At 39.5% G+C, this 23,235-nt stretch overlaps 1 protein-coding gene and 1 long non-coding RNA gene across 2 annotated transcripts in view; one reads left to right on the forward strand and one right to left on the reverse strand.

The window, feature by feature from the left end:
* LOC107586689 (catenin delta-2-like) overlaps positions 1 to 23,235 on the reverse strand; it is a 183,323-nt gene that overhangs the window by 144,623 nt on the left and 15,465 nt on the right. Inside the window, exon 2 of the mRNA XM_016274138.1 lies at positions 19,305 to 19,438. Within this exon, the coding sequence (XP_016129624.1) occupies positions 19,305 to 19,433 (129 nt within the window). The 5' untranslated portion in view covers positions 19,434 to 19,438. The remainder of the gene's footprint in view (positions 1 to 19,304; positions 19,439 to 23,235) is intronic.
* LOC107586690 (uncharacterized) lies at positions 6,723 to 8,709 on the forward strand. Its single transcript, XR_001609383.1, has 3 exons — positions 6,723 to 6,831; positions 7,977 to 7,979; positions 8,592 to 8,709. It is a non-coding gene; the product is annotated as an uncharacterized lncRNA (long non-coding RNA).

The raw sequence follows: 23,235 nt of genomic DNA on the forward strand, positions 1-23,235 counted from the left end.
GCATCTGGGTTTGTGAGTTCTTGGATTTCGGCTACACGGGTACCCACAAATACTTTAAAAAGGCATGATTCTGACTGTAGCCAGGTGAGCACCGTGGTGGAATCGCTCCAAAGGATGATCTGGTCAATCTTCAAGGTCAGCTCATTCTCCAACACCTTTGCCAACTGGGCTGCTGTTAGAGCACCGCAGAGCTCTAGACGGGGAACTGAGTGTCGCCGCCGGGGAGCGACTCTTGATCTCGCTGCCAGGAATAACAGGAAGACCTGGCCCTGAGCGTCCTCGGTATGCAGGTAAGAAACTGAGCCATAGGCTTTCTCCGAAGCGTCACTGAATATGTGGATCTGTCGAGAGACAGCGGTTTGATCCACATGAGCTGGAACATAAGCTCGAGGTAGGGTTATACGAGGCAACAGGTGGAGTTTGCCTTCCCACTCTCTCCAAGCCTGCTGGAGCTCCTGAGGAAGGAGGGGGTCATCCCAGTGACGGTGCTTATCCCACATGCTTTGCACAAGTAACTTGGCTCGGGTTGTGTAGGGTAATATGAACCCTAGGGGATCGTACTGTCGAGCCAGAACTTTATACACATTGCTCATGGTCAGTGTGCCATAGTCCAGCGGGCGGCTCTTATACCCCAAGATGTCCAATTCCCAATGCCAACTAAGTCCAAGAGTAGACTCGGACAGACCAGTGTCATCGTGTGAGAGCCAGCGCTCCATACTGACCTTGCTTCCTTTGGTAGATGTGCGATGACAGTTGGGATGTTACCTGCTCACTGGCGGATCTCAAACCCCCCCGATGCCAGAATCTCCCTGAGATTGTCCACCAACCTTGTGGCTTCAGCTGCTGTCGGCAAGCTTTGAAGGCAATTATCAACATAGAAGCAGCGTTCAACCGAGTCTCTGACACCATCCTCTGGAACACTGTGATCTCTGACATGCCGTTGAAGAGCAAAGGTGGCACAACAAGGTGAGCAGGTGGTACCGAAGGGCAGGACCTGCCACTCGAAGATATCTGGGGGATTCTCACGCTTCATATCTCTCCATACGAACCTGAGAAGTGGCCGGTCTTCTGGCAGAAGCTGAACTTGATGGAACATTCCCCTAATATCTCTGCAGATTGCTACTGCTTGTTGCCTAAAGCGCAACAGGACACCAAGAAGAGATGCACCTAAGGTTGGTCCCGGAAGAAGGGCATCAATGAGGTTCAGCCCACGAAAATGGTAGGAACAATTGAAGACGAGCCAATTTTCCCATTTTGGCTGACTAGGTGATGAGGTATGTACCACGATTCACCGGTTGTCGAGATCTCATTGGGGCCTAGCTTCTTGACTGCTCCGGATTGTACCAGCTGATGTATTGCCTCACAGTAAGCTTTGTCAAGCTGAGGGTCCTTAGCCAATCGCTTCTCTGTACTCCTCAAGCTCGGCAGAACGGCCTCTTTGGATGCCTGGAACAGGGGCATATCCCGTTTTCGTAGCAACGGAGTAGCATACCTGAGAATGCCAGCAATGTCTACTCTTCTAGTCTTTACTTCCAAGAGCTCCATTGCCTCCTTGTCTTGTTTCGATCTGACCACCAACTTGTCACTCTGGAATGGCAGCACATCTATTTGCCAAAGCTTCTCAACATTCCTCATCAACTCTGTAGTCTGTGATGGAACATTGGTAAGGAGACACTGTTGTGCGCATGGTGCCCATTGGATGAGGTGGGCAGGCCCCTGAAGTGTCCAACCTAGTCTCGTACGGATAGCTGCCGGCCCTCCTGGTGGACCCAACCTCACTGGCTCGATGGGGGTAATCCGCTCCTATCAATACAAGTGGCTTGGCATGCTTGAATGCTTTGATAGGGAGGCCTGCCAGATTCTTATATTTCTTCTTCAACATGGAGATGGGATATGAGTGATCCGCCAAGCTGTGTGAACGCCTCTGTAATCCGAAAGCTTCTTCTGGGATGTGCAAGGAATGAGATGCAGAATGAGACGGATGATCCCTTCAACGTTTGGACATCCTGCCATATTGTGCGAAGGACAAGATCCTCTTGTCTGCCTTGCAATCCAAGTCGGTCAACAGCTTCTGGGAGGAGCATAGTGCGTTCCGATCCATCGTCCAATACTGCGTAGGTGTCAAGAGTACGATCCTTATTCCGAAGAAGCACTCTCACAACCTTTAATAAAACACGACTTGAAGCTGATGGTCCAGGTAAAGGACCTCACTACTAGTCTTCACCAGACAACTCTCTTCTTTGGGTGGCTCTGCAGCTGGACGGGTGTTCACATTATGGAAGACTCTCAAGTGCTTTCCTTGAAACAGGTCACAGAGTCTTTTGAGGTCACATTGTGTTGCTTGGTGGGACCTCCCACATCTCCAGCATCTCTTATTCACCTTGATCCACTCTATAACTTCCTCCCTTGTGAGCTTCTGTATGGCTGTGCACTTATTCAGAAAGTGTCCTGAACTCTCGCAATATGGGCAGTATGGCTTTATCTTGCTTTGCCTTTTGGACTCTGAGGGGCTCTGACCCTCTCACTTCACAGCCTTACTTTCTGCAGCGCTCTCTGCCCCATGTAGCACTGTAGCCACTGGTCTACTGATTCGCATCTCAGCTTTGTGGCTCAAAGACCCTAGGACTCGGGTGTTGGATGGGATGTCGTAACCCTGACACCACGACTCATACTGGGGCCACTCTGCCAAGTCAAGCAGTGTATGTGTAGAGCCAGGTCGCTGATACATCTGGCGGCGTAAATTTGCCCTCAACTCCGGCGGAAGTTTCGTGAGCAGCCGTGCAACATGCGAGCCGCATCTTAGCTCAGCTTCTCCATCCGGGCCTAGGGTTTTCAACATGCCCACTAGTGACTGAACATGCAAAGCAAACCTCTCAAAGGCTGCTGTATCTCCTCGCCTTATCTCTGGTGAGTCCATGACAGCAGCAATCTTCTTTAAGGCGATGTGATGTGGCTGCTCAAACTTCTCATTCAATGCGACCATTGTATCGGAGTATGGCATTGGCGAATTAATGTATGAATCGGCTATAAGGACAGCCTCCTCCAACCTCAGATGGTCCACAAGAACCTGATATTTGAAAAGCTCACTGGCATCCCTTGGCAACAGATTCGTTAGGGCCAGCTTCAGTCTGGAGAATTCCATGGGGTCCCTATGGATGAAGAGGGGGATTTTCGGTGTTGGCCCACGGTATTCCTTCTCTTCCATTGTAGCTAATGAGGGCTGATATGGTAATTCTCGGGAGGAGGTACGCTGACTCATGTGAGGCCCTGGTAAGCGTTTAAACGAAGGCCCAGATTCAACCCAGTCCATGCCAGTAGGACAGCTCGTGACTGGTGAGTAATACTGTGACCAATGAGTCGGAGTATCGTGAAGCTTCCTAACGAGTGGTCTCTTAGGGGTTGAAGACAGACGACTTTGAGTAGTTGAGCTGGCCACAGCACTCTCTCTCATTAGCTGGAGTTCATTCATCATTCTGTCTATGATGGTGACCATCTCTCTCTCCTCACCCTTTGCAGGCATTGACACTGGTTCAGTAGAGGGCCATGGTGGAGGTGGTAGCCAGTCATCATACTCATCTTCTTCCTTTCGTGTTGGAAAGCCATCCTTTATAGGAGGGGGTGGTACTGACCACGGTTCTTGTCTTGCTTTTTCCAGTGTCTTAATTGAGGCTGCAAGAGAATGAATTTCCCTCTCTACACCCCAAAGCTGTGCAGGGCTGCTCTGCATATTCTCTGTGGATCTGCGTGATAATGTGTCCTCTCTATACATCTCATACCGCTCATTCCTCCCCTCTGCATAGGGTGTAGGAGTATCTATCCACTCTGCGCGTAGCCCAGTTGAATGTGCATCGTAGCTAGGAGACAACTCTTCATTGTGCTCACTAATATCTGAATCCCACTGCACCTGACGAGGAAGCCTTGAGGTATGTGTACTTTCCACTGGCCTCATCATAGCTGCTCCCTCAAGGTGAGTGCTCCAGCCCTCTTGGCCATGCATATGCTGTAACAAACTTGTGCGAGGTAAGACTTGTGTCTGTTGTCTCAGTGGACCAACCTCATAGTCCTCAAGATATTGTGGCGGTCTCTTAGGTCGAGTTGATGGGACCTGGAATGCTTGACCGCTTTGTTGCATGTTCACGGAACAGCTACGAATCCGGCTCGAAGGACCAAATATAGCTGAGGGTGGTCAGGACTGTAAGGTGCTAGCTATTCCTAAGTAGGTGGAGTTGATCCGCGTGTGCCGGTTAGAACGCCAAAGCCGGAGAAGGAATCGAGTTCAACAGATTTATTGTTACAGACATATGCAGAGGGGGAGCCAGGTTATAGCAAAGTGCATTATCCAGTTCTCAGATTGTGCACATATTATAGATGAGCATTAATACTGATGCAGAGCAGTATCATCTTGAAACTTATGTCCTTTGACGGGTCAGCATACACTCATGTATGTGGGTGTGGTTTTCTCTCTGGATGCACACAAACTTAAACACTCAAAGGAACATAAAGATAATCGTATGATTGCCGTTTGTAACGGAATCGCATGGCTCATTCCCGCTGAGGACCAATGATGGCTAATGCAATACTAGATTGCGATTGCGCAGCGCTGTGAAGCACTCTGCAGAATGAAATGGCATTCCGCCAAAATAAAAGTCCCCGCGATAGAGAAAAGAGCGCTTCTGTGCATCTGCATTAATGAGCCGCTTGCATAATGACGATGTAAGTGTCGTTGCATTTTAATGTTTTTGTTAGCCTATCCAGTTGAAGCCACTAGATGTGGCGCTGCTGCGTTGTTCATTAAAAATATAGCGGAAAAAGAGAACATCAATGCAGAGAAGATCTTGTTTACATCAAAACCGAAACCAAGCCATTCACACAGAATGCATATTTCACACATTTTCTAGACGGACATTTATGACTGTTGCACTCACGTCTCGCACAAAAGAGCCGCATGTTTAGAAAGCCATGTAAAATTAATGCAAGTTTAACTTTGAAAAAAACATATATTGAGACTTCATGGCGGGTTTTTCCCCATCCCACTGCATCTCATGTTTTTAAAGGGGTCATATGATGCGATTTAATTTTTTCCTTTCTCTTTGGAGTGTTACAAGCTCTTGGTGCATAAAGAAGATCTGTAAATTTGCAAAGGCATTTTAAATTCGAATTTTGATCATATTTAAGTACAAAATTCAAATTGAGTTTTTCAGCCATTTTGACAGCCCTAAAAGCAATTGTTCGTTTTTAGTTTGTTTGAATTTACCCTCTTTTCCTCGCTTTCCTTCCCTTTTAAATAGCTTAAAACCGCTGTGCACATTTTACTTTTACTTTCGAATTAGCGGCAGTTCGGCGTCAATTGCTTGAATGCAACAACAAAATACAACTTCAAACTCACTTTAGCCTATATATAAAACATAGAACTTTTATTAACAAAACGAATAAAAATACACCATGCTATAGGGCAGGCTATGCCTAATATAAAACAAATAACTTACATAAAGTTCAAATAGGTATACAAAACTGGAACTTAGTAAACATGCATAATATATAACCAAATAAATAAGAAACCTAGAACGTTTATTAGCAAAACGAATAAGAAAGCTTGGAGGCATGACATACACCTTGATGTTAAATAAAATAAATAAATTACACAAAGTTTAAATAAAGTAAAAATCAGCAAACACTGTGGAACCAATTAAATAAGAAACAAATGTTAAAAACAAAACAAAATCACCTTAGATAAACAGCAAAAGTCAACAAGCTTTCAAAATACTGCCAAACAGGCGCTTTTGCATTTAGTTTCGAAACTAAATCATCCGCCATTGTCTTGTCTGTCTCACCCCACTCTTCTTGTCAGTCAGCTCGACTCACTCTCCTCACTGGATAAATGAAATCTGATCTGTGATGCGACTGTCATTCGGCACGCTGCACTGAGCATCCGCATTCAGTTTTTAATTGTAGTGTCTGTTCTTTTACTGAACTAAATTATTTTTATTACTATAAAAAATCTAAACGACGTTGGGGTTCGGTGACGCGGGGGGAAAGTGACTTAACCGGTGTTGCGGCTTAGCAACGGTATCACCGTCAGCACCGTCTATCGCGGCAAGCCTGCCTCTGATGTCTCAGATATTGATCCTGTTACCCCGAATCACCTTCTCATGGGGCGGCTTGACGGCTCTCTCCCACAGGTTGTATATCCTCAAAGTGAAATGATCAGTCGGAAACGATGGCGCCACAGTCAGATCCTCACAGACTTAGTACTTGATGAACACAGACCAGAATATCTACCCAATCTGCAGACTCGATCTAAATGGCAGAAGGATGTCGAGGACATTGCCATTGGAAACATTGTTATGCTGGTAGACCCACAATGGCCTAGAGCTATGTGGTTGATGGGAAAGGTCACCAACGTCATGCCAAGTGCAGACGGGCATATCAGAACTGTAGAAGTGCTAATCAAGTGACGGACCTACAGTATATCAGACCAGTTTCAAGGATGATTGTACTTCTTGCCATTCCTGATGATGTAGATACCTCATAATTGCGGGCCATTTACCAGGGACAAATTTAGTGCCTAAATTTGGGGGTGGCTGTACAAAAGGCCCTCAATGAATCAAGTATGTCTATAGTTAATTTGCAAGCATTCCCTATTCTGTCCAGTGCGTGGCAGCATACCCTCACTTAAGTTCATTGCAAGTATTGCATCAGCCGTAGGATTGCGTTGAGGAAATTGCCAGAAGCTCCGGTCAGGTGTGGACTGTTAGCACTTGGTTTCTGCAAAATTTCACCTGTTCTGATGATTCCTGAGTGGTTTTAGTTGGTGTGCGTCAATGACGAAATGTAATTGCACTGGTTATTATTAATGTCACTTTGAGATTGTTTCTAGTCACTGATTAATGTTGTGATATGTGACGATTCATCTTAATGCTAAGCTAATCATGACTGGTGGTGAAAGACGTCATTTGTACAAAGTTTGTCTAGCGTTAATCATTCACGGGGACTATTCATACTGTAATCATTAGCAATCTGTGGCTGCAGTCGATTACTTTATAAAGAGAATTTCTGTCCTATTGCTAATAGGCATGGGACGATAACCGGTTTAAAGGTATACCGCGGTTTGGAAAAATCACGGTTTCAAAACCACTAAAATCTTCCCTTATACTGTTCCTGCGATATGCACAGTTTTTTTTACGTGTCATGAAAGACGGAAAGTGCAGGACTCCCTCGGTTGTGTGCAGCGAAGAGCGTAACGAGTCACACGACCCCTCCCCCTCTGGTTGGTGCGAGGCTGCGAGCAATCAGTGAGAGTCACCTGTGTAGGATGGCCGAAGGAGGTGAATCCCTGGAACTTTTTCCCCCGTCGAAAAAGATGAAGTCTGCCGTATGGGAATTTTTTGGGTAACGTAGACTAACCATGTTCCGTACACAATGACGTTCCGTACAGATGACGTTTTAGCGCCGATCGCTAAAGAAATACTTCCAGGTTGTACAAAAACTACATATCTGTGTCATCTTCATTTCTCCCTCTTTCACCCCCGATCAAAACAGAGACCCCCCCGCCGTTTGTTTCAGTGTGGAAATAAATAATATTTGGCTTGCTACCGAGGCAGATAACATGGCTAATTAGCTAATGTCAACTAGTTTGCTCCCTCACGTTAACGTTACTTCACAGAGCGAGGAATAAAGTACTACGTTTCTGCGATTTAGTACAATATTTAAATTTAGCTGGTATCACGTCTATACTTTTAAGCCTCCTGTCATTGATTACATCTGTTCAAAATCACGACATGTAAACTACAAACAAACTGCTGCCTCTCAGGTGTCTTTGCCACTGTGTGTTGTACGGAGAAAGACTGTGTGTATGTGTGTGCTCTCTCTTTCCTTATGTGTATGTGCACACATCCTCGTACCTCACAGCTCCAAATTTAATCCAGGAAAGGTGAACATTCCTGGATCATAACTTGGACTGAAAGAGGAATGTGTAGAACGTGAGCATGTCTCCAAAAACCTTGTTGAGCTGTAGGTTTAATGAATGAATTTTTAATTTGAAATAATTTATGTTCTGATTATTGTTGAGCTGCAGGTTTAGGCCCACTTCATTTAATTACGAAGATTTCAATTTTTTTTATTATTTAGCCTGTCATGTTTATAGAGTGTTCCAAAATGTTCTGTTTCTTAAAAATGTATTGTGTTCAGTGGAAAAACAAATAGTTGTTTTTTACCCATGACATTTAGTTATAAGGTTATCATACCGTCAGAATCTCATACCGGCATGCCTAATTGCTAATATACTGTACAGTGGGGCAAAAAAGTATTTAGTCAGCCACCAATTGTGCAAGTTCTCCCACTTAAAAAGATGAGAGAGGACTGTAATTTTCATCATAGGTATACCTCAACTATGAGAGACAAAATGAGGGCTCTCTCATCTTTTTAAGTGGGAGAACTTGCACAATTGGTGGCTGACTAAATACTTTTTTTCCCCACTGTATATTATCCTAATATTCTAATATTGTTTGAATGTCTTAACGTGTGTGCATAATACTGTGCTATTTGGGATGATATTGCAGTTAGTAATTATTCCTTCTTTCTGTTCATTTTAGAACATCCATATATACCTAATTGCATATTGTGTAGTTTGGAACCACAGAAAGAAATCCCTGTATGCCATACCGTGCTGATTGCCGATTCTGAATCCTAATCATACAAGTAAACCTACATCAACCCAATACTGTTTTCCTGAATCGTGACTGATATCCTGTAGCGAATGCAACATATTACCAGCTAACTAGTCATCCCTATCTCTTCTGAACAAGCACTGAATACTTGTCGATAAAGCTAACTTGTGATTTAGCCTAAAGGGAGAGTATCTGCTCTCCCTCAGGCCTGAGGAAAACACATTCATCATCTGGCAGACTGGGATGTAAGCCTGAGTCATGGGCGCATCTATCAAAGCTTAGAGGTGAGAGATTAAAGAGGTGGCTGCCAAATTGCCTCATGGTCAAACAGAATGCCGAATCACAAAATGGCCCCCGGCAGCTAAAGAAGAAGAGATCACATATGTGTGCATGTAGGTTTGTTTAGGTTTGCCTGATTGTGTGGGGCATTGCAGGATCATTTGATATATGATATGACTTAGCATGAAGATACACAACTGTGAGGCCATTATATCCGCTATTACAGTACAAGCAAACAAGGATAGGAAATAGAAGATAATTAGGGTGAAAAATCAGACCATTTGTCCTTTTTTCGTTTCCAATACGTGGTGATGCATGGGTGCTGATTAACAGGCCATTCATTCCCGCAGTAACTCAGGTCAGCGTTATAGAGATATAGAAGTGTTGTGCCTAGTGGCAAGATCAAAAGTGAGACGCACAGAAAAGACAAACAAGAACAATCTCTCATCTTGTGAGCTTGCATGTTCATTAAATCAATCCTGAATGTCCTGAAGAACTAGTTGCTCATGGGAGTCTTTGATGAGGTTCTGCATATAACAAGAATCCATCAACAGAGCTGAAAGGAGATGTGGCCAAACAGAGATGGCGAGGATGATAAAAAAACTGGCTATCCTCAAATATCAAAGGCAGAACACAGTAAATAAAGAGCGAAATCCTTTTACTTCCTTTTAAGGATTCAGTCCATCCACATGATTTCATAACTGAACTAAATGATTGGAATTAAAAGTGGTGCTTGTAATGGCATTAGTACTAAGAATAATAATAATATTATATATTAAATATATTATTAAATAAATATTTAAAAATATTAAAAAAGCATGTGAAAATGTATAATACAAAAGGTATGTATTGGATTTGGTTGGTGTTCTGCGTGGATAATATGTTTCCAAAAAGCAAGTTTTACACAGGCAAACTCCACTCTCATTTCATATTACAAAAACTGATCAATATCATTACTAATTGATTAATTTTATATAAATAAAAAAAAATCCTTTTGCAGCCAAGAATTGCACCTTTCCCAGCTCCTGAGAAATGCTAGATATGAAAGGCATATTAAAGAAGCAAAGACAATTTGATGTCAATAGGCTAGTGTTGTCAAAAGACCCGGTACTTCGGTGTCAAGTCGGTACAAAAAAAATGAAAACGTTACGGTACCAGGTTTTTTAAAATACCGGTGGTACCGAGTACCCGTCCCAGTCAACCCGGTTCTTGATGCGTTATCCGAAAGGGGCGCAGATGTGCTCTCTTCATAAAAGCACTGAGACATGGTGACCTCAACATGAGTAAACACATCAAACTAACAAAACACTTTAAAGACAGACACCCGGGTCAAATGAAAGAGTTCATGCAGGTAAGTTTAATTTCATCCCATACATTGATTTATTTGTGGCTACCCGCCACGATATCAAAACTCACCGTCACAAATAGATTTTCCAAAAGGCTTTGACTTCGTTGAATAAACATGAGCACTGCACGTGTCAAAGTTGAAACCCGGTGCGGGTGTTTTTATATCATTGTATTTCTGAAGGAAACCGACTGTCTTCAGAAAATTATGGATGTCATTTTCATTTCATCTGGCCTGTAATGCCTGAGCAGCATTTGTGAGCTGAGCGCTGCTTTGTGTACAGCGGTTACTGGGGAAACCTCTATCTCTCCCGCTCTACAAGCGCCTCCTGCTGGCAGAGAATGAATTTGCATATATATGCCACCACAAATAGAGTGCAAGTCTGTGGGAAACACCGCTTATGTTATGAATATTATTCAATATTTTAATTTGAATGTAGGATTGAAAAGAACATCGCTGTTATTAGAGTAGTTAATCGTTAGCATAAGCGAGGCTAACGCTAATATAATGAGCATTAGAATGAAGTTTCTTTATTAACTATTTACTGCTCCTATAACTTTTATTATGGTAAAAAAACAGGAGGACATGATGATATTTACTATTTTTTTACACACCAGAGGCTTTTAAATGAATTGTGAATCTAAAATACGCGTGTTAGAGAATGTACAAATGGTTAACATGGTTTGTGTCATATCAGTCAGAAAAGCAGTTCTGGGGTTTTTATTTATTTTATTTTTTTAAGCTAACTTAGTTGTTATTCTTGGCTGAATAATTAAAAGCCCTTTAAAATTAAATATGTACACAGTTTGGATTAAATGAAAGTATAGTCAACTGAAATTTTGGTACCGTGACAACACTACAATAGGCGTTGAATGCTTTCATTCCACGGTTTAATTAATAGCAAAAAAGCATTAAAAAATTCTGATCACAGCCCATTTAGTTAAGGTTGAATTACCAAGGCCTTCAAGAGACACACAAATTACTTATTTGTCAGCCTAAAAAGGTCTCATCCAACATGCAATTATTAATTCAAAAAGCTATTTTCAATTTGTAATGTTAATGTGTACAACTCAAATCAGATGTTTTCACCATATACACAACAAAAAGGGCATTTCACATTAGAGTCTACATACAAATGATTGAATCCTCAAATTTATTCTCCTATGTTAAAAGCAAAAATTCCATTTTAGATTGACAGAATTTCTCTTTAAAAGTAAAAATGTATGAGCGAGTAAAAGGATTGCACCATGAAGCCAAACACAATGTTGAAGCCGCATTTGCAGATTGCATAATCAAACATGCTGCACTTTTTCACTCTGCAGGAGTCACAACCGACAGTTATTATTTTCTCCATGTTGCAGAGAGGATGTGATGTACAACACTAATGTTTGACAGCCTCTGTCTCTGGATTAACACAAATAGTCTGTCAGCTGTGGTAACTCAAGATTGGCCTGTTATCTCGAATCTAAACTGCGCAAAGCTCTGCCAATTCCCCGGTGAAGGCCTCAGGGCTAACAATGCACATGCCCCGTATAATCATCTCCAACATGCGCTTTACTGATAACATTCATACCAGCTTATGTTCAAGGGCAGACTGACAGAACATCTCTTGTCGTGCCCATAAACAAAGACTCATCAGCGAACAAGCGTGTACATGTAGTAGACACGAATCTACATGCATTCTGGACAATATTGAGACTTGAGCAAACAGTGCGGTTGTTGGGAACCGAGAACCTGTTCAGTTTTAAAAAAGAATCCGAAAGACGTTCGATTCCATTAACGGTTCTCGCAAGTGCATTTTACCACCAATGGGAGGAGACCCGGTGCTTAAAATACAGTGTTTCCCTCACTACTATTCAGCGATGTCTCAACTATACAGTACGAAATAAGAAGATAAAAGATTAGCTCTTATGTGTCGGTTCTTTTCAAGTCCATTCAGCGCGACAAGTGTAGTCGGATTCCCGGCCGAATTACTCTTATTATGAGCTGGTTCTTTTTAGTGAATCAAATCCATAAAGCGCGATGGATGTACTACGATTCCAGACCAAATGAGTCTTATGAGCTGGTTCTTTTTAGTGAATAATCTTGCGCGATGAATGTAGTACGATTCCAGACCGAATGACTCTTATTAACTGATTCTCTTAAGTGAATCAAGTCCATATAGCGCGATCAGTTTAGTTCGATTCCCGAACGAATGACTCTTATGAGCTGGTTATTTTTAGTGAATTAAATGGATTGTTCATCCAAAAATGAAATCGCTGTCATTAATTATTCACCCCCATGTCGTACCAAACCTTTGTTCATCTTTAGAACACAAATTATGATATTTTTTTGATGAAATCTGAGAGCTTTCTGATTCTGCATAAACAGCGATGCAACTACCACGTTCAAGGCCCAGAAAGGTAGCAAGATCATTGTTAAAATAGTCCATATGACATGAGGGTATGTAATTAATGACAGAATTTTCCTTTTTGGGTAAACTATCCCTTTAAATCCATACAACTTTTATTACAGCTGTATTCTTGCAATAATATTGTCATTCTTTTTTCACAATATTGCACTGATACTGTAGATCTTGTTTCAGTAAACCATCCATCCATCTATCCATCCATCAGTAATCCATTTTGTGACGTTTGTACTGGGTCAATACACAACAATTATTGTGCTGTGGAAGCTATATGAATGCTTTAAAATAAAATAAAATTTAATAAAATAAAATTTAATTAAATTAAAGTGAGGAGACAAAATCAAAGAATATTTATTTTAATTATAAGCCTAAATAAAGCCACATTTTTTTTTGTTTGTGTGTGTGTGTGTGTGTAGTTGAAGCAATATAAATGCTTATGAAATGAAAAAGATAGATAGATAGAGATAGATAGATAGATAGATAGATAGATAGATAGATAGATAGATAGATAGATAGATAGATAGATAGATAGATAGATAGATAGATAGATAGATAGATAGATAGATTAATTGGCTATTATTGTGCTGTGAAAACAATATGATGAAAGCGTAGAAAAATGGCTGTTACTTGTGGAGATGGGATCAAAGTTAATCTCTTACTGAACCTCAAGTCAACAATCACATGGCGAAATGCTGAATAATTTCCAGACTGAGATTCAATGACATTTAGATTTATCTGAGGAAAATACTCTCTGAATTGACTGAAGTAAGCTTTACTGGCTTCCTGCCTCTCTACTGGTTCCAAGTCCAAATGCCCTTTAACATAAACCCTTGAGTATCAACAATGCACTATTCAATAAAACACAAGGACAGACAGAACGGTTGAAGCTTCCAACTAAAAGTTTCCTCAGTGAAAATCAATGTCTTTTTAGGTTAGCGCTGGATGCCTATAAGCTCCTTAAGAAAGCATTCATCTTCATGCTCTTGATGTTGATGTTGACATTTAATCTCCATGTCCTCATCAAAAAGCCTCCTCAAGAGTAATGGAGGCTCTTAAGAGTCCATAAGAGGAACGGCTCACATTGAGATCCACAAAATAATCAATTCTCTAATCAAATGTACTTTTTAATCTTATTGTACACGTTTCACTCAGAAACACACCAAAAAATAGGTTGCGAAAACTGCAATGAATGAAAAAATTTCATGCTGATTTTAAAGCACAAATATCACAAAGCTTTCGCACCAAAGGAACATTTTCATAGTTCCCATAACCACTCCAATAACCAAGAAGTATGCCTGCTTTTTGGCGTGTTCGCACCACAGGAACTGGTAATGATTTTAGTCAGGAACACCTTTTAGTTCCTATAACCATATAACCAAAAACCATGTTTATGAGTAACAAGTGTTGATTTGTATATATTAATCACCTCTATTCTTTGCCTGTTTCTTCTCTGTAATGAAACAAACGCACTGATCACAGATACTCGCACTCATGCCGTGCCGTCTAATATCAAAATAAAAGCTTGCCTTTCATCTCAGCTTACTCACTGAGACCTGTCCCACGCATTAACTTACACCGGCACAATTTGGTAGATGCGGCCCCTTCTCAATCAATCTCTTTGAGCGAGCAGTGGCGTCCAAAATAAGATGGTTTTATTTATAAGATCGCCTAACACTGGCAACTTGATTGGGACTCACAACTGCTGCCTCCTGTTGAGATCACAAACATCACTTCAAAGAAAACACACAAGACGGATGGTCATTTGCATGACATACATATTTATGAGGCCTCCTTCTCCATCTAGACTCAATACAGATCTTGCAAAACTCCCAGGCAGCGCTGACACAAAGTCACGCGTGATACAGATCACAGGAGCCACCGAGCCACGTCTTTTTTTGCAGGGCCTATATGGGTGACGTGCTGTACTAGAATGCATAACAGGGTTTACTCAAGAACACACCGAATCAGCGATCCGCCGCTGAAGTGCATTACCATTTTGATGGGTGCGGTGATGAGGATGGTGATTACAATGATGGTGCTGTTTATGGTGATTGCTCTCGGGTGTAATCCCACAGGCCCCTGCTCGACGTGCGTGAGTGGCAGGATGGGCAGGAGGTGGTCAAGAGCTATTCAAGGGGTGCTGGTTGGGGATTTAGATAGGACAGGGGCGGATGGAGGTCATAATAGCGATGCGTGCCTAAGATCTCATCAGTTGTTTACATCCGCCATAGGGATTTCCAGGCGCATCTATGATTCACATTCAGCAAGTTATGCAAATACATAAATAGCATCAGTATGTGAATTTGGGAAATGATGTAGGATATGTGGAAAAGCCCTGTAGTCCGTAACAAAATGATAAAAATATCTTAGTCCATGGGTTTCCACACTGGGGGCCACAAGGAGTCCTGCAATGGTAAAGTTGTTAAAACTATATATAATATAACAATATAATACAATAATATATTAATAAATTAATACATTGTTTAATAATATTTAGTAATAATCAACCAATTTCATCGACAACTTTAAACTTTTCTAGGGCCATAGACAACTGTTTGAACCGGATGGCCTCCACCCAAACAAACTTGGTGCATGAGTGCTAAAGGACAATATCTACTTCTCCCTCCGTCATCCTTCAGCAGAGTGTACCAATCCACTCAACCTGAATGGCACACACACACACACACACAGTATGAGTGGCCACAGGACTTCATATCAGCTAATGATTAATAATAATTAATCATGTAATAATATTTAGTAATAAAACAATTAACAACAACGACAACAATATTAAGACAAATTATTATTATTATTATATTGTTTTCTAATAAAATATGAATATTAATAAATACACATTTTCATCATATGAATAAAACCATTAAATAACAACAACAACAACAACATTAATATTAGTGGATTATTATCAATATTAATAAAACAATATATTAATAAATTAATCATGTAATCAAATGTTGTAATAAAACAATTTAACAACAGCAACAACAACGAAAAAATATTAAGAAGAAGAAGAATTATTATATACATTAGATATCAGTAAGTAGAATTAAATGAAACATTAATAAAGACTTGTCAGAACTCATGAGATTATTCACAATTATGTTTTTTTATTGACAATATTTAGGAAAAATATTAAATGTACTATATATATATACACATATACAAGGGCAGAATCATATTATTTGGGGGCTCATTAAAAGTGGGATCCAAAAGTTTAAAAACCTACAGTGACCAGTGCCAAGATTTCAGTGTGCACTTTAGTACAGCAGCTTTCTTTTAAATGTCTGGCAACAGGTACATCTAACAGTGCGCAATCTAATAGCGCCTTTAAGAAAGCACACTTCGCTTATTCTGCTTTTTTATTTCTAATCAGAGCATTCAACATGAAAGGCTTTATTACACAGGGACCAGCCCACTGATATGTGAAGGGCAAACATGTGCTGGATGTATGAAAGGAGTTGGCATAAATGAGGCTTGCACACAGCCCGGGCTTGTCTGAAATTGCAAAGAAATAACCGTCACATCCTCACAATGAAATCTCAAGGCTGTAAATATAATGCCTTAATTGCTTGTGTGATCAGAACAGAGCAATATTTTCACTGGAAAGCTCGAAATGAATAAATTGTGCCTTTTCTTCTTGAGAAAAAAAAGTGGGTTTGATTTCACGGTACAATAATATGCCATTTTAGTGGAGGGTACTGTATTATTTCAAGTTCTTTTCTCTGGTGAGGTTAGAAGTCGCTGAAAGTATTTCTGTTGTGAATTCATTCATGACAAAATAATATGGGAGTTAGTCTACAGAGATTAAAGGAGAACATAATACTATGTTTTAAGAAGTTTTTATGCCACAAAAGGTGCAGAATTGGCACAAAGCACAAAATACTGCTGGTAATGTTTGCTAGTATTTATTTTTGTGAAGCAGGACTCTATAAAACATATTTTTCTGACATTTTCTGACTATTATTTCATATACCAGACTTTAAATACGTCATCTATTCAACATTTTATCCAAAGAACCAAAGCCAATACCTTTAAATTGTGCAAGGATGTTTTACAAGTGTAGCTAGACGGGTCTTCAGAGAGAGGAATGAGAGTCTCCAAACATTACTAGCATTGATTTACCCAGCCTCCTCACACTGAGTGTCTCACAGACATACACAGGTTTATTAATCAAATCTACCATGAAAACCCCAGCACTGCGTCGTACAAATGCTCAGTTCTGCTCGGTGAAACCCTGAATCAGCATCTCTGGTTTTAATGTAGCTTTCATTAAAGCAGCACATGAAGCCATCAACATTTTGAGGCTGTGATGAGCCAGCCGTCTGTACGACGCGAGAACCCGTTGTGTATGAATAAAAGTAATGGCTAATTTTTGTGATGGATTGGGCCGGAGTGCCACCTGCACAGTCTTCCAGGCCGTTCCAGGAGGGACGGGAATGGCTGTCTGAACTAAATCCATCATCGGGTAAAACACAGGTGGCCTTTTACTGCTGAGCTGGGATTTGCCCCCTCCCCCCCCCCCCCCCCCCCCTTACATGAAGAATGTAATCAAATACAAATTACACACTATTATATGTTGCATACTGTAGTGTCAATTAAATCATTACCAAGACAGATTCCCAAGGTGCAACAGTTCCTCAGGCTCTGACTTTATGGCATTTTCCTGATTTCCCCCTCCGTCTCTCAATTTGCATTCATTGCGGTGGCTCTGGATTTTGTCCTCAGGAACATTTCCTCAGTCATCTTCACACACAGTCATTTTCCTCCAGCTTACTGTAATGTCCTTTTAAATATTTCAGTTTTTCTCTCCACCTTTTAGCACCTGCTCTTTAAATAGTCTAATAATGTCACTCCTGAGCTTTAACTCAATAACCCTCCGGCCTCTCCAAACTAGAATATGAAAAATTGTATTTCATATATTGTTTTATTATTTTGAATGTATATACATTAGACATAGCCTACTACTGTTGAGGTGAGATTTTGATTAAAATGAACAGTAAAGACACATAGGGCCAGATTTACTAACTGCATGCGCCAGCACAAACCGTCTTTTGGCATTAAAATAGTATTGTCAGGATTTACTAAAGACGCGCAGCAAAGAATTAGAGCTGAAAAGGCATGGACACAGTTATTTTTGCGCCTGACCTTATTGAATATGCATTTGTAAGAGTTTCCCTTTCAGACGCAAAATTTATGGGAGGAGAGTATTAAAATGAATCACGCAACACGATTTACTAATGTTTGCGTTTGTCAAATGACTGGTATTTGCGCCATTATTTAATGCCCAAAAAAGCATGTCTCAAACCATTTTGTTGCTGCTAGGAGGAGGCACTGCAGAGAACAGAGAGAAAGGAGAGGATTTTTTCCACAGGTATTAATTTATTTGGAATGCCAGAAGAACACATTATCCGCATCTGAACATAGCTACTTACGCTAATTTGCGCAACGCTTGTTAGATTGCGTTGGTTATTAATGAGATGTTGCGTCTGTGTTCTTTAATTTGCATGTTGTCAGTATCACCCACAGAAATGTCCACACTCATCGGCGCCGTTACGGAATTGTGCTAATTTGCCCTGTTTAGTAAAACTGGCCCTTAGAATGTTATAAAAGTTTTCTATTTTAAGAAAAATGTTCTTTTAAAATTCCATTCATCAAAGTATCATGCTTTCCACAAAAATATTAAGCAGTACTATTGTTTTCAACATTGATAATAATAAGAAATGTTTCTTGAGCACAAAATAAGCATATTAGAATGATTTCTGAAGGATCATGTTACATTGAAGACTCGAGTAATCATTTCCAATTTTCGTCATGACAGCTTTGCCATCAGAGAAATTAAGGCCTGGTTTCACAGACAGGGCTTAGGTTAAGCCAGGATTAGGCCATAGTTCAATTAGGACATTTAAGTATATTTTATAAACGTGCCTTAGAAAAAAACATTACTGGGGTGCATCTTGAGACAAATCAATAGTACCAACATATTTTAAGATATGTCAGTGCAAGTTTCTTACATTTAAAACAGAACAGACATGCATTTTAGTCTGGAACTAGGCTTAAGTGATATAATCACTTTATATTGTAATAATATTTCACAATATTACAGTTTTTACTGTATTTTTGATCAAATAAATGCAGCCTTGGTGAGCATAAGATACTTCTTTAAAAAATATATATATAAAAAAAAACAGTAGTATATACAAGGTTGTTAAAGCTGAGAATTGGGGGGGGGGGGGTATATTAGATAAAAATGTACTTCAAGTCTTTACATCCTGTTAAATTGTAGTATCTGTGAAATCTTTTATAATGTTAACTTTATAGTTAATTCCACCCAATTGCCATTTGACAATCACTCAGTGTCGTACAAAATGGCCTTTCTTGAATTTACCATTCCCCTTTTAATCTTCATCTCCCAGAAATTGTACAGAAAAAGTCCAGCACTAGAGTTAATATGACAAATGTGTACAGATAACCGCTGTCTCCTGATAAGTCATGGACAGAACTGCAAAAGAGTTAAACTTTTCCACTGAAAGGTTCTGGCTTTGTGCCTAAGATGTGAATGAAGTTGTACATTGGACATTAAAAGTCCTACCTGCTCTTTCACAGAGGCCAGAATGGCAGAGGTGGTCTCAGTCTCAGATCCGTCGCCATTAGAAGCATTCAGTCCTGGGCTGAGCATGGTGGCGTTCTCTACTTCAGCAGGCTGTTCTGGAACTGGCATGACTTCTGGAGAGGACAAAACACATTTATCAGCAACTCTTCATCCTTAGATTTCGACACAGGATCATCTTGCTGTGACTAGACTTGCTGTGATCACTGTATGATATTTGAGAGAATGCAAGAAAACATGTGTAATGATCCTAAAACAGAAAGATTCATTCACAAACAAGACTCATCTGGTTCTCAAATTCAACCGATGGCCTAAACCTTGCATTTAATGTTTTATTACAGTATGTGTTGTTATTTTAACACATTACATGCTTGATAATTACTTAAAGGAATAGTTCACCCAAACATGAAAATTTGATGAAATTGTACTTATATTCAGGCAATCCAAGATGTATATTAACTGGTTTCTGCATCTGAAAAGATTTGGATAAAATTAGGATTACATAATCTACTAGCTAATGAATCCTCTGCAGTGAATGGGTGCCGTCAGAATGAGAGTTCAAACCGCTAATAAAAACAACACAAAAATCCACATGACTCCAGTCAATCAGTTAACATTATGTTAAGTAAAAAGCTGCTTTGTAATAAACAAATCCATCATTTTAACTATAAACCATTACTTCCAAGTCCTCTATCCATAATATTGCTCATTTTGTCTGAATCAAATGTGAAATATGTACAGATCAGGCACCTTTTACAAGCAAAAAGTGTCCAAACAGTTCTAAAAAAATATATTGGTGGATTGCGATGTGAGAGGACAACAGGGGCTGAACTTTTTCACTACAAGAAGGGTTACTACGGATTATGAACTCATCTACATCTTGGATGGCATGAGGGTGAGTAAATGTCAAGCAATTTTTCGTTTTTAATTCAAAAGTTATAAATATACATTCTTTTGATCATGAGTCAACCAGGTATGAGAGTTTATGAATATTGAGAGCTTGCACCTACCTGACTTCGTTGGATCTAAATACAACAAGCAATCAACACATTTTAGATTTATAGCAGTGAAATCCACCAAAAGCAGCTAGTCAGACATTTTCAGTCAAGTCTAATGCCTCAGTTATCTCATAAACCTCCACGGTCTATTTACAGTAGCAAATGAGCAAATGTCAGGATGTGCAAACACATGATTGATGCAACCTATGAAGAATCTGTATTGATTAGAAAGAGATTCCAAGTAATAACTGAGCTGGGCATTAGCTGGACTCAGATCAAGATAAATGGTTATGCAGGACAATCTCTGGATATTTTGTCACACTCAGTGGTGGCAGCTTGCCAACTTTGTTCCCTTGTTAATAAAGATGACTAGCCTCATCTAACACGACAGCGTGCCTCCGCCTGGCGTTCTGGAAATCACATTATGCCTCCTTAAACCACCATTTCCACATTTGTTTACCATCCTCCACTCTTGCCTTCACACATGCTCACATAATTCACCCAAAAGCCTCTTCAGTGCACTTACAGGAATAAAAGACTTGTAGAAATAAGTCATAAGTTCAGGCAAAAGCAACCACTTGACCGATACAATATGCCGATATGTGTTGTAGGTGCTACACTCAGATCTGAAAGCGAAATGTAAAATCCAACCTAATTATAATGCGCTAACATTGTTAATGTTCCCATGAAGTTATAATAATAATAATAATAATAATAAGTCAACAATAAAAACGTCATTTTGGAATGTTGGTCATTTGAACATTAGAGAAAACATTGAAGGATCATTCCATTGTATAGTTTAGCAAACATTATGGGAATGGCTAAAACCAGTAAGTAGAAACGTTTAAAACTTAACTTTGAACAAACAAGAAGTCCTATTAACATTCCTGGAAGAATGTTTGTTCATAACTTTGAAAGAACCTTTCCAGAACATTCTTTCCAAAGTTCTGAGAATGTTCCCTGTTAGTTGGGATAAACCATAGTCAGGGTAGATGCCATATTGAATTTCTTGCAAATGAAAACATAAGGTGCATCCCAAATTGCGTACTTATAAACTATTCTTTAAACTAAGTAAGTACTGTATAAAGTTACTAGATCACATCATTTTCAAAACTCCACTTTACAGACTGCTTTAAGGAGTTTTTGTACACTGAAAGTTTTTTGGAAAGTTTTGTCAGCTAAACTATTGGCATGATGTTAAACTGCAGTACACATCCACTGAACGCACTGTACTTCTATCCCTCACAGCCTCATTTTTATTCATGTCAGAAATTAAATATCTATATGAAAAGGTCTATGGTGAAAAAAATATCTGCCACAGCTTTTGTGCTGATTGGAAGACCGAACTTACTGGCGCTACCCTTCCTGCCATCTCTCTTCAGCTGATCAAAAGAAAGATTGGCTCAGTCTGCAGAATGAACTGCCTTAGTCTTTGTCCTCTTGAGTCAAACGTGACTCAGTCAAACGTTCCCTGATGGAAGCCTGGGTAAAAAGATAAATAAACAACTAAATGTCACCACAGGGATGTTCTGTACCAGAAAAGGTTATAACGCATCAAAATATCTGTATTTAAAAGACTTATTGTCTCATTAACTATAACTTGGATATCATTTACTCACTCTCAACCTACTCTACATCTACAATTGCTCTCCAAATACACTCAAAGCTCCAGTTTTAATGAAGATATGATATTTCTTGCTGACCAAGCTCATTGGTGGTCCCCACAAGTGAACTGTCCAATGGTGTTTTGTTATTTTTTTTAACTTGATTGACAAATGTTTTTTGTTCTTTTTATATTTACTATTTTATTGTTTTACTTAACTACATTTTAAAACATTATTCATTTATTTTTCAAGTAAAAATGTTATTAATGTTATTATAAATCTATTAATATATATAAACATGTGATGTTAATAAACAGTACATTTAGGAAACAGTTCATTTAAAAAGTGATGTATGTATTTATGATATACAGTATGCTATAAATATGATATGATAATGAATTACCATAATAATGACAATGAATAAGGTTTGGGACTATCAAGCTCCTTGATATCCACCTAGCTCTCTTGAGAGAAGCTTTTGAGAGAACTAGAAACATCTGATTCAAGAACGAATCAATATTTTACAGTGAATCATTTGATCCCATTTTTAAAATCTAAATGATTTGTAAGAGAATCAGTCTGAGCAGGGGCGTAGCCATCATTTCAGAAGTGAGGGGGACCGAAATGTTATATACAGTGGGGCAAAAAAGTATTTAGTCAGCCACCAATTGTGCAAGTTCTCCCACTTAAAAAGATGAGAGAGGCCAGTAATTTTCATCATAGGTATACCTCAACTATGAGAGACAAAATGAGGAAAAAAATCCAGAAAATCACATTGTAGGATTTTTAAAGAATTCCGTGATGTTCATCTCGCCTTTTTCTGGATCAGAATAAAACATCAGATCATGCACAGACTATCCTGTCTCTTTGAATGTAAATCTATATTTATTCACACTAAATTAAATTAAATGTTAGGAAAAGGAATAAATAAATAAACTTCAAATATGTGGGGACATAAAGGTTCTTTTTCCAAACAATTATACTTATGCTCGTATGAAAGAACAAACGAACAAATTAACGAATGAATGAATGAATAATACAAGAAAGAAAGATCTATCTATCTATCTGAGGGAACATGAAGGTTATTTCTCCAGCTGATTTTACTGCTGTATGTTATGCACATCTTAGTGACACGGGATATTAAATCAATCAATCAATCAATCAATCAATCAATCAATCAAACCCTGCAAAGAGCTAAGAGACTAAGATGAGGAACTTTGTTTGTCTTTAGAATAACATGCACGGATTAAACACAATAAGAATATGTATTAGTACATTAACCAGAGTCTATTTTGATGTCATGTTAATTTT

The sequence above is a fragment of the Sinocyclocheilus grahami genome, unplaced genomic scaffold (assembly GCF_001515645.1).
Source record: "Sinocyclocheilus grahami isolate Dianchi unplaced genomic scaffold, SAMN03320097.WGS_v1.1 scaffold85.1, whole genome shotgun sequence".
NCBI classification, from domain to species: domain Eukaryota; kingdom Metazoa; phylum Chordata; class Actinopteri; order Cypriniformes; family Cyprinidae; genus Sinocyclocheilus; species Sinocyclocheilus grahami.